Here is a 17345-nt window from a genome sequence, read left to right on the forward strand (position 1 = left end):
TAAATTTCCTCTGCTCATGACTGCCACTTAAAAATGTCTTATATCCAACCACTTAACATTTATGAGCGTATCCTTCTTATTTTGGTTTGGGAAGAGTTGTTGTTTTTTTGTTTGGTGTAGGTAAAATACCATCAAACAGTGCGTGTTTCTGTTAATACCTTATTGTGTCATAACGTGCCGGTTTTGTGTTTGGTTGCAGACATGCAGAGTCTAGAAAAGCTGCTGAAGGAAGCGATTTGCTCAGGGCAACCCCGTACCCATCGCTCTTGGAAGAAGATTCTCATCATAGTGGAGGGCATCTACAGGTGAATGTTTACAATCATATTCACTCCAGCCTTAATGTAAGCAGATGCATCAGATGAAAGTGGATGTAACTGTTAGGCTTGGGCGGTATCCAAATTTTGATACCGTCAAACCTCCTCCCTATTTTACCGGGGTATACGGTATTACCGTGACTAATTAAAAATTATGACATAAGGCTCAGACAGCGTCACCAAACTGTTGGCTTGTGTCTACACCGTTCAGAAACTGAATACCAGATCGGGCATAAAAAACACAACAAAAAAAATCAAGGCCAACCCGTGCACGTTGTGTCTGATCCCTGTTGACGGCATTAAATGTAATATGAGCCGTAGCCCTATTTAGACTCGACTATTTTTAATACGTGGGCCGTTATAATATGGTGGCGCCAAATAATTGTTTAACCCAGATGCTGAGGGGGTGGTAGATATAAGTACTATTTATAAATGAGCAAAAATGGGACAATTAATAATATTTAATTATTTTAATTATGACAATTGTATTCATTTTATTAATTCATTTAAATTAAATTAACAAGCAACAAGTGCATTTGTAAATCCGGTGACACGCGTCCATTGATTTTTATTAATACAACTTTTCTGTCAGTGCTGCAAAGATTAAGCTGACGATCGCCATCACCTAGTGAACGCGCATATATAGAGAGAAATGCAAATCATGGATTACATAATCAGAAGGTATAGGCTAGCCTTTTTCTTTTCCTTTTGAATTGTTTCGTTTAAAGAAATTGACGATTGATATCTCCGTAGTGAACGCGCCTATAGAGAGAAATGCACATCATGGATTAATCAGAGAGTATGCTGCCTATATTTCTTTTCCTTTTGAATTGTTTCGTTTAAAGAAATTGATGAATCGCCATCTCCATAGTGAACGATAGAGAGAAATGCACATCATGGATTACATAATCAGAGAGTAGGCTAGCCTATTTCTTTTCGTTTGGAATAGTTTCGTTTAATTTGATGATCGCCATTTCCGTATGAACGCGCATAGAGAGAAATGCACATCATGGATTAAATAATCAGCGAGTGGCCTATTTCTTTTCGTTTTGAATTGTTTCGTTTAATGAAATGTCAAGCTTTATTTAGATATCTGTCATGTCTGTGAGACATACACTTTCGGAGTTTCGGTTAATTTATAATGAGATTTCAATGCAAGTGACCGCGGCGCGCCAGCGCATGATCAAGTCATGATTATGTTGTCTGATATATTTGTTTCTTATTTATTATTGGTTGATAAAAAAAAAAAATTAGGATACAATTTATACAAAACGAAATTCACTTTAAAGAAAGGCCTTTTACAAAATGAAACTTAATTAATTGGTCAATGTCTGACTCCCGATGCATCCCATCTTACTAGTGCTCTTCAGTTTTCATTATTAACGTAAAAAAAATAACATTATAATATTTTAACAAATATAATAAACTAATGCGCTTATTTAATGAACTCGGGGCAAAATGCATCCTCGCAGCAGTGAGTGGGTGGTTGTTTCGGAGATGCGACATTAGGTTAGAGGTGTTTCCATCTCTCGCGGTCACCTTTTTTATTGCAACATTTACAAATTGCCTCGTCAGTATTTACCGCCTCTCCCTTCTCTCTCTCTCTCTTTCTCCTCCACACTGTCACTTGATGACAACTACATAAGCATTTTTAGGCATTGAATAAATTATATTTATTTATTATATATAAGTGCCGGTAATGACGGTATTGAAACTGATACCGTTGCTATTTTAAGACCCTGCGGTATACGATATTACCGAAATACCGCCCAACCCTAGTAACTGTGCAAATTAATAAAATACCTTTCATACGAAATTATAGCTCAAATTGCTTTACAAAGTAGCAGAAAGTAAATTAAATAATACAAAAACAAAAATCTGCCATTTACTGTCATTGTTGGAGAACAACTACAACGTTTTGAATTGAATAACCAGTAGCACCTACTTTGGCTGCAATGGAGATAATGAAATTGTCTATGCCTCTTTATCACTGTTGTTTCTTTGAGTTTTTCTGATGTGTAATGTCACCCATTTGGACACTGCCTGTCTGATTGTTGGTTTATTGAGGCCAAAGTCTTCAGTCATGGATGTGTGACCCTTTCCAGCCTCGTGAGCATTGATAACCCTTGTTGTAAGGTCATTTATTGCATTAATCTGTGCTCATTGGGCTGTGACGTGAACACTGAAGGTTCATAAACTTTATATGAAATCCACACATGATTATAGAAGATTTTAAACTTTTATATGAAATCCACACATGATTATAGAAGATTTTAAACTTTATATGAAATCCACACATGATTATAGAAGATTTTAAACGAGTCACAAACTTGCAACAACAGTACAGGCAACCAGATCATAACATTTACAGTACCTAGTGCCGTATCTGAGACAGGTGTGATTTCAGTAATATCTGCCAAGTAGTAGAGACGTTTTACTGGTAGGTATTTTAAATGCAAAATATTCAAGTTGATGGATTATGAAAATCTAAAAAAAAATTATATGTATTTTTTACGTGTATCTATTTATTATAATATTTAAAGGTGCCTTGTGTAATATCCGCAAAACAAATCAATTCATACTCCACATTCCATATACCAGATGGGGGCAGTCTACCTCCAGAAAGTGAATTGATCTACTCTAGAGTAACAAACTAGAAACAGCATAGTTCTCTATGCTCCGCCCCTACCTTCACAACGACCCTAGAGCCATAGCCGAAGCCGAGCCAACTGACTCCAGGGGAATGTTGGTTGATGTCAAGTGATTTTTAAATGACATCTTCAAGCTACTCCCCTTCACCAGTGAATATGTTCATATTCGTTTTGTTCATATTACATTTTTATTGTTAGTTTGAATTACATTAATTTGACAGACAGCATTTGCTTCTGTTGACCAAGCTAGCGCCATTCAGAGCTGCCAACTCTCACGAATTCACCGTCACCGATTCTGTCATTTTTATTACGCAATTCAAACAAAAAATACCGTTTTGGCGCTTGTAAATGTTAAAGGGTAAGTTCGGCGTTTTACAAGTAAAGCCCATGGTTTCCAACAGGTTTTATCGTAGTTTTTGGTTTTACGAACAATACAGGTTTTAAATGGTAAAACACCTGTTGGAACGCATCTTTTGCAGCGATTTTTGTGTGAGCATATCAGTGAACACCCCAGACCTCTCGGTGAGTTTCACGTCTTTGTAAACTAAAGTTTAATGTGTTTATATGAATGATTGTTCCAGTGCCCCTATGAAATCATTGTATAGGTAGGTGGGGGGGGGTGCTAACACAAAAACCTAAAATTCTCGGGACAGCAGCATGTGTCCAAATTTTAATCTTAACTGTTCGATTTAAACAGAAACAATCTTAAAACAGGGCTTTACTTGTAAAACACCGAACTTACCCTTTAACGTTACACGACAGATCCCTGGCGCACGTGAACCGATCATCTCTACTAGCTAAGAGTAAAAACACACGAACACTGTTGAAAGATACAGTATGCTACAACTTGCCAAAATGTATTCCTCGTACATAATACCGACCAATCATTTTTTTAATCAGCGTGCAGAGGTCAATAACATAGATGGAGAACAAATATGTCAGATTTAGTTACCTCAGGAAATCAATTTAGTAAACATAATATAGCTCACGTAGTTCTCATTACACCTTGCAATGTAGCCATCGCTAACTTTAGAACTTATATCGAACAGCCTTCGATACATTTCTGTTATAACTTCCCGAAAAAACTAAACAAACATATAAAACAAACTTCTATCGAAATACTAACAGCATCTTACTTACCAATCCAAAAGAAATGTTGCAAGTTCGGAGTCGAACCTCATTTCTTTCATTTCCATTGCAGTTTGGCTGGAAGTTATGTTGCCCGCATACCGCCTCCCATGGCCGAAACTGGTATTATTATCTGTCGGGCCGGGGCTAGTAATTTAGCATGCTAATTCAGGTTGATATCTCTGCAACACTATAACTTGTCATTTTTTTAATGACATCATCGCCCTTATTTCTTCTCATTCTTTTGATCCGTGTAACTCATTTTTTGTATCTTTTTAACTCAATTCTTACACATGGCACCTTTAATAGACAATAATAATACAGTTTAAATATTTTAATAATTTAAATTATGTATACATATTTGCCTATGTCAGTGATCTGACTTCTATCTTTTCTTGCACACATTTTAACTGAAATCTTTTTGTCTGTTTCTTTCAGTATGGAAGGCTCTCTTGTCAGGCTGCCAGAGGTTTTAGCACTAAAGAAGAAGTACAAGGCTTATCTGTACCTCGATGAGGCCCATAGCATCGGGGCCGTGGGCCCCACAGGTCGGGGAGTTACAGAACATTTTGGAGTGGACCCCAATGAAGTGGACGTTCTGATGGGCACATTCACTAAGAGCTTCGGGGCTGCTGGCGGATACATAGCTGGCAAAAAGGTAGGCATCACGTAATACTTTACTATCAAGGGCCTTTTAACAAGGCATTTCCTGAGGCACGAAATCAGCCCAATGTTTTTCAGAAATTCAGCCCGTTGAGCTACTGTTTTTCGTTTGGTGACGCTCGTGGTGCAGAAATGCACAATGCACCAGCATGCACACCATCCTCCCTTCCCTTCTTTTTCAAGCGCACACATGGTCTCATTTCATGATGTAAAACTACATATGTTACCCAAATGTCACTGACGCTCCTGCCATAGCACCACATCTCTCATCTCATTACTCCATTAAAAAAGACCACTTCACTTCATAACCACATCACGGACATGGCAGTTGATTATAAAAGACCGAAAACGAAAAAGACTGCAGGTTTTTTAAATTACACATACTTTGGAGAACAGAGTGAGGGGGAAAGAGAGAGAGACCCCACAAGTGTGTTGCGTAATATTAAGTGTGTTGTTAATAAGGTGAGACTGTCGGCCAGCTCTGTTTTATGGGTCAAATCAAAATTGCAGGTTTTCACGGAATGCTTCATAACATGTTACCTGTCTATAATGTACTACCGTTCAAAAGTTTGGGTTTGTAAGAAGTGTCTTATGCTCACCAAGGCTATAATTATTGGATCAAAAATACAGTTAAAACTTTTAAATCCTGAAATATTATTACCATTTAAAATCAAACTGTTTGAAAGTGTTTGTATTTTAAAACATTATTATTTAGCTGCTTTTTTAGCAGCCATTACTCTAGATTTCATTGTCACATGATCCTTCAGAAATCATTCTGATTTGGTGCTCAAGAAACATTTCTTATTGCCATCAGTTTTGAAAACAGTTGTGCTGCTTAATATTTTTGTGGAAACTGAAATGTGGAAAAATTAATTTTGATTAATACTTTTTGCACAAATCTTTGAAGCTCAAAAGAACAGCATTTGTTTGAAATTGCAATTTTCTGTAACATTATAAATGTATTTACTGTTACTTTTGATTAATTGAATGCATCCTTGCAGAATAAAAATATTGATTTATTTTAAAAGAAATACATTTTTGAAAAGGTATCAATCAAACTTTTGAACGGTAGAGTTCAAAAGAAGTGTTTTTTCCGAATTTCACATCGGATTTTTACATCATGTACGCGGTCCAGCACTGACTAAAATTGTTTATTTAAAAAAAGTAAATACAAATTTGATTAATATTCATTTGGACTATATAACACATAAAATCATTAAAAAATCTTAAAATGATTTGTCTCTGTTGAAATATTGTGTTGCTGGTCAATAGACCTTTTTAGTCATACCTGTCAACTTGTCAAAGAAAACTTCCCTTCACATAGCTTTACTGTTTTCTTTAATAAAGGTGCAGCAGTAGAGTCAAATCTGCTCTCAGCAGTGCTAAGGACACTGTACACAAGCACAGAGGGAGGTACACAAAGAGAGCTGCCAAACGGCTCCAGCCAGTCCCTCGCTCCACAGATGTGGGTGGATTTCGGACACGTTCTCTTAACTGACTTATCTTATGCTGTTACCACAAAGCTCCCAGGACCTAAAGCACTGCACATTTTGCACTTTAAGTGGAAGCAGATGTTTGCTTCACAGATATTCCCCCTAAAAACCCCTTCGCCCACATCCTCAAAGTAGAGGACACATCTGGATGCAGAGACCCGTGTGCACTGCGAGGTGCGTCCCCCTCCCCTCACTCCTCCACAGTGGATACAGATGTCTGAGGACAGAGATTAAGAGCTGGATACTGGCCCCGGCTTCTGCTCAGAAGCATTTTTATTTGGATGTAGGATTTGGATGTAGGACAGACTGGGCACAATCTCCAAAACTGATTGTTTGTGAAAAAAAAAAAAAACATTCAATGACAGCTATAAACATGTTTGTTTGCCTCATTGCCTCAAGCAGTTTACAAAACAAGCATGCTGTATTAGTCACAAACAGACAAATTTGAGAATTTTGAGAAGCTGTCATAATCACTGGATTATCAGCGTCTTAGGTGTGTGCTGTGTGCTTTCATCTCCCTCTAGTGGTGTAGTTTGGACAGCACAGTGTTTCAGGTCATTTTAGGGGGACAGTTCACCCAAAATTGAAAATCTACTGTTAATTTACTCACCCTCTGGCCATCCAAGATGTAGATGTCTTTTTTTCTTCAGTAGAAATGTAAAGAAGACTTTTAGCTGAAACCGTGGTCCTTGGTGACTCATATAATGCAAGCCAATGCTTCCATCACTTTGAGAGTCAAAAAAACAATATACAGGCAAAACAAAATAATACCTGCTCCTTACGATACATCGAGGTCTTATGAAGCTGTGGATTACAGTATTAATCAGTATTAAAAATTATGTATTAAGAAGTACATAATAATGTTGTAAATAATGTTCAGTTTTTTGCACATACCGATCGTTTCGCTGCATAAGACCTCAATGAATCATCAGGAGCCATTGGTTTTAAAGTGATGGTAGCCATTGACTTGTATTATATGTATCAACAAGGACCACGTTTCAGCTAAACATATTTGTTCTACTGAAGAAAAAAAGACACCTACATCTTTGGCCTGAGGGTGAGTAATGTTTTCATTTTCTGGTGTACTGTCCCTTTAAAAGGGCATTCGGCAACTCTAGCTATTTCTTCGCTGATTTTCACTTTTGTTGTCGCATGTTTTCTCAACGAGCTCCCCCTACACCTGTAAGGCGTATATTTCACAACAATGTCGTAAAAAAACTCAATGGCGGCACCCTTCTCCCCCTTTCTACCGCTGCTCATGTGCATTTGTTATTATCGGAGCCGGCCAACTTTATCGTGTGGAGCTGTGTCTACCGAGGTGGGTAATACATCATACACATTGAGGGCGGCGTTTGTGTTTATGTCGAATTGCCATAAAGCAGTTTGTGTTTCTCGCTCGTTCTCGCTTCTCACGAAACCTCCTATTTCCAACTTACCGGGATGTTAATCCTCATGTTGCAAGGTTTTCCGCCTAGGAACGCTGGGGGGAGCGGGGAAAGTCACCATTCTCACCAGAACAGGTTATTAAACCATCCAAATGATTTCTAAAAGGTTTTATTAAGCTGAAATAGTTGTCAAATGCCCCTTTAAGTGACATTTTTAAATCACATTTTTAAAGGTTCGCCTCTTCTGAAGATACCTGAGATTAAAAAAATCTTGCACAAGTACATTTCTCATGGATGATCTGCTTAGTGATCAAGAATTTGAACTTACAAACCTGTCTTTAGACATACTGCAACTTGTGAAACATTGACACTGAGAGTTGACCATAAAGTAGTTAAAATGGAAGTTAATAGCTATTATTTTTATCATAAAGTATTACCCTTATGTCAGTATGAAATTTCCTTATTCAGTTTGATGCATTTGATTTTTTTAATGAATTGTATTCAATTTTGATAATTGATAATTCGATTAAATAGAAATACAATTATTTTTATTTCAGAAATAATTTATTTTATTTTCTCTTTGTTTTAGCCCAGTATTAAATTCATTCTTCTGTGATCCACAAAAAGAAGATTTTATGCAAAATGTCTGACATAAATATGAGTAAATTATGAAAATGCTTATTTTGGGCTGAAGTATTCCTTTAATAATGGACGTGTTGTGTTTTTTTCTGCAGGAGTTGGTGGATTACCTGCGGGTTCACTCTCACAGTGCAGTGTACGCTACAGCCATGTCCCCACCCGTCGTGGAGCAGATCATCAGGGCAATTAAATGCATCATGGGAGTCGATGGCACAACAGAAGGTTAGTAACAAAGCATAGTAAAAATACTTAAACAATACTAAGACATGAAATCATGAAAGAGACTGTCCAGATTTTTTTTTAAGTCACATGACTGAAGTCAACAGATGCACTACTTTACACTTGATGTGTCAGAGGTCATTGTTACCCACAATTCAAACCAGTCAGTCATTGTAATATCAGAAGACACTGGAATTCTCTACCCAACATACCCAACATTCTCCTTAAACACGGAGAATCCAATGGGAAAGAGATTCACATGGATTTAATAATCAAATAAAATGTACTTCACCACAGCGTATAACTCATGTAAAACAGCTTTCAATAAAGCATTGGGACCGGCTTAAAGAGTCCTGCAGACCTTTAGTCAAGGAAAGGTCACATATTTCCAGGTATTAAGAATCCGCAGAATTGCACCAGATGTTATAAGGCTTTTCCCAAGCTGCCTTCTGTTTTTGATATGCGTTAATCCATATATTTATGTTTTTAGAGAAGACATTGCGTTTCATTTTAGTTTCGCTGTAGTTCACACCATGATAGAAAAGACTCAAACCACAATGTATTACAGTCTAGTCAGGTAGCACTGTTCTGTGAATGTGAATGCATCCTTGCTGAATAAAAGTATTCATTTCTTCTTTTTTTTTTTCTTTTTTTTTTTACTGACCCCAAACTTTTGAACTATTTTAAGTCAGCAGAAGAGCAAATTAAATGCCAAAACTAAGTTTTGCATGTAAATAAAAAAACAGAAGAAATTTATTTATAAATTATACAAAATAAATGTTTTAAGGGGCGGTCACACTACACATTTTGTTTCATTGACCATTCATACAGAAACGCAAGCTCAGTTTCACATTTTGCTGTGTTCCAAAGTTTGGTGAACTCTGACTGCGAATTCACATCACGTTAAAAAATGTAACAAGTAGAAGATCAATGTCATGGTGTGACCTCTTGGCTGAATTAAAAGAATGCATGTTTTTGCAGTAAAGTCGAGTAGATTTTATATTTTCATATACAATCATGACGTCATATCATGACCGTTACAATGTCTTAAAAAAATGTTTGTACTCAGTCTAGTGTGACCATCATGCATATGGTTTATTTATAAAAATGGCACTCCTAAATCAGAGACTTTCTTTTTAAATAGAGCACCTTTCAATTCAGATTACTATTTTAAATAGAACTCCCCTGCTTCAAATGGCCAAGTGGTTCTAGTATAAACTTGCCCAAAGAGAATCTTTCAAGGCTGTTTTGAATTGATGAACACTGTGATGTCTATATCAGACTTGGACAAGCCGCCCATAGGTGTCATAACTGGCATGATATGCAATTCTGTGGAGGGTGAGTCACACTGTTCTGAGAGTTCGCTTTAGAATGCTCCATATCGCTCTGAATTCACTACACAATAGACTGCAGAAGACCTGAACGTGTACCATGTCCATGACTAAGTGTTTGGTTTGAGCTTCACCTGCTCTTTCTAGCGTCTGCCAGTATTCAGTGTTTCAGTTGAAGAGTTTCTAATGTAATGAATGTTAACAGCGGTTGTATTCATTCCACTGACATGCGGTCTTTTGAGCTTGGCTTTACAGCACACCTCCTTTTGAAATACCTGCCAATCGGTTCACAGGTAATTATATGCAAACATGCTGTTGTTTTCCAAAAGTTCAGGCCACGGTGCCAAAGAGAGCTGGAGGCGGATCTGGCCAGCCCTCAGAACTGCATGATTCACTCCATTAAAGATGGAGGAGAGAAAGATTGGTAGACATAAACTGAACAAGACAGAGAGTGAAAAGTTTTGATGTTCATTGAGGTATTGATGTGTCTCCAGTCGCATTAAGTTGTTAGAATTATATCTTTGTGGTCCGAACCACCAAAGTTCGGATTACTAGTCCGGAGCGGTAACCGCTACTAGTCTACTGGCAACCACATGGTACCGTGCGCATCTGAGTCCGTGCTGCTCAGTTTACCCCAAGTCTCCAATTGTGTGCCAAATCCATTGTATCCTATGTTCAAGCCAAGAGTGTCTTGGCAAATAATGAAATGTGTCTACCATTCAGCCTGACAAAACAAAACCAGCTGGTACTGTTTTTCACATCGACTCACTCCACAGTCCACACACACACAAACGCATTTGCGTTTTCAAGAGAGTACAGAAATGAGCCTCAAAATGTAATGAAAACTTATAAAGTCCATAAGACAGTTTCAATGTTTTCTTCCTGTTTTTGTTTGTTACTATGTTTTTGGATCATTTTATGAATGGGTCTGCTCTGTCTCACCTAACTACTTAATGGTCTTAATGAGGGGCTATTAAAAGAGCGATCTTGGGATTTGAACGGCACAGCAGATGATGTCATTTCCTGTCTCCTCCTTTGGGCCCCTTCCCTAGTCTTTAACAAACAATCAGTCTATATCCTAAAGGCAGCTAATAGTTGTTTGTAAACTCTTCTTGATTATACCTGCAGAAATAAGGATGAAATATATGTTCCAGTAGCCTAGGAAAAGAAAAGTTAAGGTATTGCTAAGACTGTTTTGTAAGAGCCGTAACTGCTGGTGGTATGGCTTTATGCCACTACATTATATTGCAATTCCTTGGCCATTTTCCCAGTGTTTTCAACTATATTTAAGTAGAAAAACTATGAAACTTTCTAACAAACAGTGAAGTAAAAAAAAAAAAAAACTGGAAAAGAAGTTGGCTAATCTTTGTGCCAGCTGTTTTAGGACTAGTTTGTAGACATATTTGTTCTATGGTTTGCAGACTCTGCCTGACATGGTCTGTTTGGAGTTCGTGCTACCGCAGAGTGGGCGCAGACTCTCTGAGTGCTACAAATTACTGTAGAATTGCCGTAACAACAATTTCGTGTATTTTCAAATTACCATCAGATTCAAACAGTTCTCAGTTATACAAAATATCATAAATATGATCAAATCATTGTCACGGCGTTGGGTAGACAGTTGCGAGGCGGGCATATTGAATGTATTGATGTATTGAAATGGTGAAGCTTTATGAATATTTCTAAGGTTATGCACAGATAATTAAACATGATATTTTACTCTTTTGATAGTAGTCTATATTTTGTATTTATATGGAGATCCGTGGCCAGTTGCCTAAACTGCTTAGATAAGTCTTACAGGTTAGCTGTCTATTTTTTTTCTCACTGACATAAAACTGTAGATATGTCTAATTTGAATCTGAAAAGTAATTTGAGTCTGAAATCTGCTAGTTGCTCAGACTAGTTCTTTAAACCTAAAAAGGTGCTTTTACACCGTCAGGCCGAATGGTTCTTAAAAGGATAACGGTTCCAGTTATATTTTTATTTGAGCTTGGTTCGGCATGGTACGACTATGAACTGTGCTGGTGACGTCGCCACTCAGGATTGAATTGCCTTACATTGCCTTGCCTGACTACCAGTTTATCTGTAGTTGACCAAGCTCTCTATTTGAGCGAAGTAAACACATTAATAATAAAATTAAAAGAAATATCTGATCATCCTCCATAACGTAAGAAAATTAAGCTATGTGGGCTGGATTGGCACAGATTGAAACGGTTAAGCAATGAGAATGGTTCGGCGCAACTTTACCTAGGGTTGTTGTCGGAAGGGGAGAAATCGCCCCAAATATCTTGTAGTGTGTGGCGGGCTTTAGTAGAGATTTTGTATTTTCAAAGTCTAAATGTAAACATTGGTTAGAAATGTCTAAAAATTATTACAATTATTGATCATTGCAGTATATGATGTTGCTCAACCACTCGATTATAGTTTTTTTTTTTTACTGTTTTATTGACGTTCATAGTCCTTTGTTGGTTTCATAGTATTTCTTATTTGACCACTTAATGTATGAACTTACGTGAACTAACAATAAGCAATAGATTTATTACAGTGTTTATTAATCTTTGTTAATGTTATTTAATAAGAAAAATACAGTCGTTAATTGTTTGTTCATGTTAGTTCCAGTGCATTAGCTAATGTTAACAAATACAACTTTTGATTTTAATAATGTATTCGTAAACATTAAAAAATGAACATGAAATAAGATTAATAAATGTTGTATTGGTCATCCTTGGTTCATGTTAACTAATGAAACCTTATTGTAAAGTGTTACCTTTTTTTTTTACTAGTACAAAAATATTAGTAATCTGTCTATAAATAAATATAGGACATCTACTGTAACCGCTACTTTCATAGCCTGCATCCCTCTCATCCGGAGTACAATCAATTCAAATACAGTCCCAGTGGAGAATTGAGATTATTTGCACTTTGAGATTATTTGCACTTTTCCTTTTGACCTACAGTTGCTCTGTTGTAAATCATGACCTTTACTTTATTATAGACTCCCATTTATGTCTCTCCTTTTCCAATGAAAGCTAACAAATTCTCCTCGATGACGGCTCTGTCTGTATCTCCCCCGCAGGCCAGCGAAGAGTTCGGCAGCTGGCTGAGAACACGCGCTACCTCAGATCTCGGCTGAGGGATATGGGCTTCATTGTTTATGGCAACCAGGACTCTCCAGTGGTACCGCTCCTGCTCTATCTACCTGGGAAAGTTGGGTAAGCAGCTCCTCCAAGCCAGCAACCCGTTTGGATTACAGATTCTAGCGGCGTTTAAATTCACACAACATGTATAAAAGAGCGTCAGTTTACACAAAAGCACCACCAGGCTCGCATTTACACAAACCTGATTGTCCATTTGAGAACTCTTAGCTTAGATCGCCGGGCCAGCGAGACGCAAAACATTACTTTTCTTTGTGAGCTTTTTTTGCGTCTGTGCATCGTCTTTGTGATTTAAGAACAGTGTCCACTGTCTGGACACTACAGTAATCCTCCTTTGAACTTGTGAACCTGCCCACATTTTGGGCTGCCAATAAAACAACAATGCAAGGCTTACATGGGTTACAAAGGTGATAGCTCTGAATGCCATGTGGAAAATGTTCTGACTGCTTGAGGACTCCCCAACAAAAGCTGCAGTCATCTTCACTGGTCATTCCAAAAAAGGCGATGTGGTCTTTTCAAGAAGACGTTGGATCATAGCCATCTTGGATGGTCTAGTTGATCCATGAATCAGTGGTGAGGAAAAAAAACAAGAGAAGCAGAAAGAAAACATGACATGCAAGAGGCTCATCACCGCACAGGCGTTTCAGACTCCTCCAAAGATAACAGCTTCCTGGCACACCAACAAAGCCGACGGCAGCTGTGAGGCCTTTTAAATCCAGCATTCACTCTCCGTCGCCGCTCTGTTCTCTCGATGCTGTCGTCTCTGCTGACAAAGTGGAGGCCTTTTCTCCTCCTCTCGCTCTCAATCTTTTCCTCCTCCATTATACCTTTCCCTTTGCCTTTCTCTCCTTGTCAATCCATTTCTTTTTCTCCCTCTTGGCTAATGCAAATGACAGTCCAGCTGTGTGGTTTACAATGGATTTCCCTTCACTCAAAGTTGTGAGGAAAGGTAGCAGACAATGCAAACTCTGAATGGAAATTTCGACAGCTTTACTCTGCATAATGTTTCTACTTTGAGTTTTAGATGTGCTAAAAAAACAGGCGATAACCTGTCCATGACCATGTGATATCTAATCACGGCCTTGGTTTGTAATGAAGATTGTCACACTAAGAGCATTGACAACTTTTGGAAACCTGAGTGCGTAAAAGGTTTTGAGGAAGCAAGCAATAGAAATGCATCTACTGCTTTCAGGGTTCGTGTGAAAACCTTCAATAGCATTAATCGTGACATTATATCGTACTAAACTGAAGTTGAAGATGGAAGTGTGTGTGTGTGTGTGTGTGTGTGTGAGAGAGAGAGAGTGGAGTTTGTGTAAAGTTCATTTAAAACCCACAGTGACAAGCCAAAATGTTGTTCATCCTCTGCTCTCAGGGCGTTCTCACGGGCCATGTTGGAGAGGAAGATTGGTGTTGTAGTTGTAGGCTTCCCGGCTACAACCATTACAGAAGCCAGAGCTCGCTTCTGTGTGTCTGCCGCCCATACCAAAGAAATGCTCGACAAGGTAATAAACTACACCACCCAACGTCTCACAGACCTATCTATCTCTATTTTGGTATTCTTTATTGATATTTTTTTTACTGATACTTAGACTTACTTTACAGTGTTAGTGTAAAAGACAAGTGAAATGACAACAGGTGTTCAAATAAGACGAATCAAAAACTTTCATTTAAAAAGCTGAAACATTTAGTGTATTTCAAACATTTCTATATAAGGATAGACTGATATACAAATTCTGTGTGATACAGTTTAACAGATAATTATTTTCATGTTATGATTTTTGGATGATATTAAAGTTCTGTACACTTTTGTTTAAATAACTGAAAAATACAAACACTAAGGCCTGGATTCACAGACCTAAATAGAGTCCTAAATTGCTTAGCAAATGTTTAATTCCATTTCAAACAAATATGTTTTCGTTTATATTGCCTTTTTACGATTCAAAGCACCTTTAATGCCTCAAACATGCCTCCTGAAAGTGCCACAGAAACTAAATAATTATTTTTGGGCATGTTCCCGACAAGAAACTTGAAAATAGCAATGTCAAAATATCTCACATAGCCTGACTGAATAGCCTAATCTCTTCCCAGGTTCTCCAGAGCCTTGATGAACTTGGAGACTACATCAGGGTGAAGTTCTCTCGTCATAGACTTTCTCATCGGCCAGAGCTGTACGATGAAACGGACTTTGAGCTGGACAGCTGATTATTCACTCTCATCACTGTGAGTGTGTTGCCACCAAGGTTACCTCAGTCTAAATGAAATAGTCTTTTCCCCCAAAAAAATTGTGCAGTGTTTGTAATAGCTTTTAAAATTTGTCCTCCTGTGAGGCATGGACTTTTTTGTGTATATATTGTAAAATGATATTTAATTGTTTTTTTAACTGCTGTTTCACAGTTTTGTGAAGGTCTGTTAAGTGATTTTTTTTTTTCTATGGAGATTGTGGTGAAAAGGGAGGGGCCGCGACGGCTGTGTTTATAAAACATATATCAAAAGCTGCTCTAAATATATCAAACAATTAACTCCCTTAACACTGACCTACATCAAAACTCTAGCTACGGATAAGAAACCCCTTGAAGTGGCCCCATTTTTTTATCCTGCTGCTAAGATGGACTGATGAAAGACCTTCATTCTGTGCTGGATGTGTGTTTGTGTAATCCACAAGTACATTGATTGAAAAAAGATTGAACAAGGCTGGGCGTTGTAGACCCAGTGCAGCTCATTCACAGTCATTAAACATTCATGCATTGTATCTTGCAGGTCCTTCTAATTTAAACTGTTAGGCATTTATTTGTTATGTGCACAAACTACTTCTGATTATAAAATAATAAAAAAAAGAAACATTTATGGACTGATTGTACTTGTAAATCAAATGTTTGCTTGGAAGGTTGGAAAGAATTCCATGTCATTTGTTTGTATATTTCAGATGCAGGACTTATGTTCATTTGCAAGATAATTTTAGATTTTTTTCACTCACATTGAAACATTTAGTTTGATCATAACTATGATTTATAGCCATAGAATCAGTGCAAGAAGTGTAGGCTGATTCCTGAGTTAACGACTCTTAAGAATTAGTTCTTTTTAATGAATAATAAACATAAGTGTGGCCAGTGTACTCTTAGTTCTTTTTAATGAATAATAAACCTAGTGTAGCCAGTGTACTCTTGATTCTCGAATTAACATCTTTTTTGTGAATCAGTATCATACATAGCATCCAATGTAGTCTGACCGATTCCCAAACAAATTACTCTTTTGAATTCATTCTAAACATACAGTTTACTGTTATTTTATGTTATGCTGGTCCAACTATTCTTCTTCAAATTTGAACCATTAAAGAACCAGAATTATTATAGGAATCGGGCTCAGAACATCTCTATAGAAACTGTATTTACCACAGTAAACACCAAAGGATACAGTAATTACCTCTTTGACTCATTTGCTGCAAAACTAACAAAAAGTAGTGTCTGCACATGTTTTACCAAACTCTTTGCTTTGGATGAGACTAAACTTAATTGTTACATTTGAAAGAGACCCAAAAGCGCCGTCTGAATGCTGGAGCTCAACATGCCAACTATGTTGCACACAAGCCAATATTCACCTAAAACTAGCAATTAGTACAGAGATACACATTCCGCAGGTGTGTGGTAACCGCTTGATTAATGCTGGGAGGAATCAAGACAGATAGTAAATGCTGCAGACAGATGAGGTCTAGTCTGCACTTGTTTTATTCATGTTTGAAACAATGTTTGTTATTTCAAGAATACCAACACCATAGTGATGAAGATTTCTCAAGGCTGAGGTGAGAAATGTGTGGGATCTCAGGCACTAGACGCGTCGGGCAATGCATGTTTTGTTCTGTTTCAGAGACGCAATTGTAGTTGCACTGGAAAACAATCACGAATAGATGGAAAACAACGTTTGTATACCAAGGTTGTGCTACTATAAGTGTTAGTGGAATAGCTCCTCTATCCGTCATAAATAAAAAATTTATTAAGGGACAATTTTAGCCCTGTGGAAATGAATTTTAGAGCCTTTATTTTTTTACCTTTTATAGGGGTGGTTTCTTTTCTCTTTGTCTTTCATATGTATAGAAACTAGGGATGCACCGATATGAACATTTAGATACCGATAATTCGTTATATGTGAAAGCTGATAACCGATAGCCTGACAAGCCAGACCCACATCAAGATGTTGGGTCTGTGAACACACCATTGGCAGGGCTCAATCCAAGGGGTGGGATAAACAGTTGTCTTTCAAATTCCCTCTGCACGCAATAGGATAGCGCTAGAACCAACAAGAGCAACAAAGAAGGTGACGTAGTCAGAGCGACGGACTTCAGTGCCGTTCTTTGTTCTTTTCTCAAAGAAAAGCTT

General features: G+C 37.5%; 1 protein-coding gene across 1 annotated transcript in view; it reads left to right on the forward strand.

The window, feature by feature from the left end:
* sptlc3 (serine palmitoyltransferase, long chain base subunit 3) overlaps positions 1–15817 on the forward strand; it is a 43190-nt gene extending 27373 nt beyond the window's left edge. Inside the window, exons 7-12 of the mRNA XM_077236602.1 lie at positions 200–305; positions 4532–4751; positions 8369–8495; positions 12897–13032; positions 14348–14477; positions 15064–15817. Of these exons, the coding sequence (XP_077092717.1) occupies positions 200–305; positions 4532–4751; positions 8369–8495; positions 12897–13032; positions 14348–14477; positions 15064–15177 (833 nt within the window). The 3' untranslated portion in view covers positions 15178–15817. The remainder of the gene's footprint in view (positions 1–199; positions 306–4531; positions 4752–8368; positions 8496–12896; positions 13033–14347; positions 14478–15063) is intronic.
* Positions 15818–17345: the final 1528 nt, after the last annotated feature.

Source organism: Siphateles boraxobius, unplaced genomic scaffold, assembly GCF_051911475.1.
Source record: "Siphateles boraxobius isolate OS27281-9 unplaced genomic scaffold, OSU_SipBor_1 20, whole genome shotgun sequence".
Lineage (NCBI taxonomy): Eukaryota > Metazoa > Chordata > Actinopteri > Cypriniformes > Leuciscidae > Siphateles > Siphateles boraxobius.